At 44.4% G+C, this 2,038-nt stretch overlaps 1 protein-coding gene across 1 annotated transcript in view; it reads left to right on the top strand.

Annotated features, from left to right (window-relative positions):
- Window positions 1–687: 687 nt before the first annotated feature.
- SARC_09897 (hypothetical protein) overlaps window positions 688–2,038 on the top strand; it is a 5,386-nt gene continuing 4,035 nt past the window's right edge. The window contains exons 1-3 of the mRNA XM_014296074.1: window positions 688–871; window positions 1,270–1,401; window positions 1,826–1,987. Of these exons, the coding sequence (XP_014151549.1) occupies window positions 1,367–1,401; window positions 1,826–1,987 (197 nt within the window). The 5' untranslated portion in view covers window positions 688–871; window positions 1,270–1,366. The remainder of the gene's footprint in view (window positions 872–1,269; window positions 1,402–1,825; window positions 1,988–2,038) is intronic.

Below are 2,038 nucleotides of genomic sequence, written 5' to 3'. Positions count from 1 at the left end.
CACACACACACACACACACACACACACACACACACACACACACACACACACACACACACACACACACACATACATACACACGCGCACACACACACATATATATATATATATATATATTTTTGGATGCTTGGTTTGTACAGAAATTAACCATTTATACACTGGTCTTTTTTTAGAAATGTATCTCGATAGGTATTGGAAGTCATTTTCGAAAGTTTTGGCCAGGCTTGAATTGACGTCGTAGCCAGCCTAAATAATCTATGCTTTAGGTTACATTGCTATCTACCAGGAGGTGCTGTGAAATTTGTTTAAGAGGCACCTGTACGCAGGCCATGGATGCGATTGCTTCGCTACTTTATATGCTCGTCTAGTTTGTGACAAAATCCTATAAGGTGTATAAAAATCGCGTGTCGATCTGCTTTTGTTCCAATTTTAATACTCTCACTATATTTATTTGCGTTTGGTGGATCTCATGATCGTCTGCAATCGACATGACTTGATATGGACCTGTTCCAGAGTTCTTGTGGAGTCAAAATTTGTACGAGTGTGTGCCTTTGATTGCCCAGCCACCGTATCAAGTGGTGGATTGTCATGCCTCTTGACTACCAACGCTGGGAGAATTCATTCCATCAATCTCTCCTATTAATATAGTTTCTCGCATCACATTATACATGTTGTTTCTCACGAGCGGGCTCATATCCTTTGCGTTATCCGGTTGAACACAATGTATACCTCGTTCTCTCATCTGGGAATAACTTCTCCTGTGCAGGGCTTTACAGGGCGCCTTGTTCATCAACTCACTCTTTGGATTTCTCTCCGGCTTCGCGTCGTCTACATCAGTGTTGGTATTCCTGCGGTTTTTGAGTGGACTTGGGTATGCAGTAGCTTGCAAGATCCACCTACAGATTAGCTTACCTTGGGTTGCACTCCGGTCTTATGCATTCGTCTATAGTATTAATGGTGCGCGCTTGATGACTACACTCAGGAATATAGTAGTCTATGTATGTACGTGCGTAAATTTTTTTTGGGGGATTTTCTCATGTGATTGCCCATTTCAATCTGTGCGTATTGATTTGTTTTAGATATGAGTCTTGCTGAAGCAAGAATCAAATCACGGTGTCGTGGAACTAACGTAGCTCTACAGCCAGTTTCCTTTGCGCACTCTATGCTTGTCGTCTTTTTGCAACCCTTCAATGCGAAATGACACCCACAATTGTAAACCGGTAGTACTTTTTCACCCAAGTATGGCTTTCCCACATGCGTCTATCACAGGGTGGGTGGCTCAATACCAGTAGTGTGGTCGTATCTCTGCGAGTTTATCCCCGCCACACAGCGGGGGCGGTGGCTATCGTATCTCGCCACTGCATGGATGGTCGGGGCTATCATGTGCACCGCAACAGCGTGGTAAGCTACCCGGTTGAATCCCAGCCCTTGTATACGCTGGCGCTGTTGATGTGTCTTGCCTTGCATGTATGTGAACAGTTTTCTTGGTTAAAAGCCTGTTTTGTGTTGTTACCGCGGATTCATTGGTGATCTATATTGCGATCGTGGGTGACAGAACTAAGTTCACCCTGATTTCCTCTTCCGAATGTAGTAGTATTCATTTACCACCGTTCAGTCGAGTGAAGTTTGTAATGAATTATCTGCTTCAGTTATTTAGCTAACATGATGACTGTAGTATCGTCTGAATACGTGAGTTTGTTTTTAACTTTTGGGCCAATTATAGTCCACTCCAGTATAAGGCACTCATTGCATGTGTGCTATCTCCGAGTTCGACAGAAATGGAACAGTTTACCTTCGTGTACTAAATACTCGACGGTCATCTCAGGGTGCTAATCCCCAGTCTCGGATGGCGTGCGTTTGTGTGTGCTACCGCGATTCCGAGTGGCGTGTGCGTGGTCTCACTGCAGTTCTGCGATGAAAGCCCAAAGTTCTTAGTGGTCAACGGCAGTGTTAGCGAAGGAGAGGACATACTGAAGCGTGTATATCGGTAAGTAGTGGTCACACACACACACACACACACACACACACACACACACAC

Source organism: Sphaeroforma arctica (assembly GCF_001186125.1).
Source record: "Sphaeroforma arctica JP610 unplaced genomic scaffold supercont1.1075, whole genome shotgun sequence".
Taxonomy (NCBI): domain Eukaryota; class Ichthyosporea; order Ichthyophonida; genus Sphaeroforma; species Sphaeroforma arctica.
This window is presented reverse-complemented; position numbering and strand designations above follow the sequence as displayed.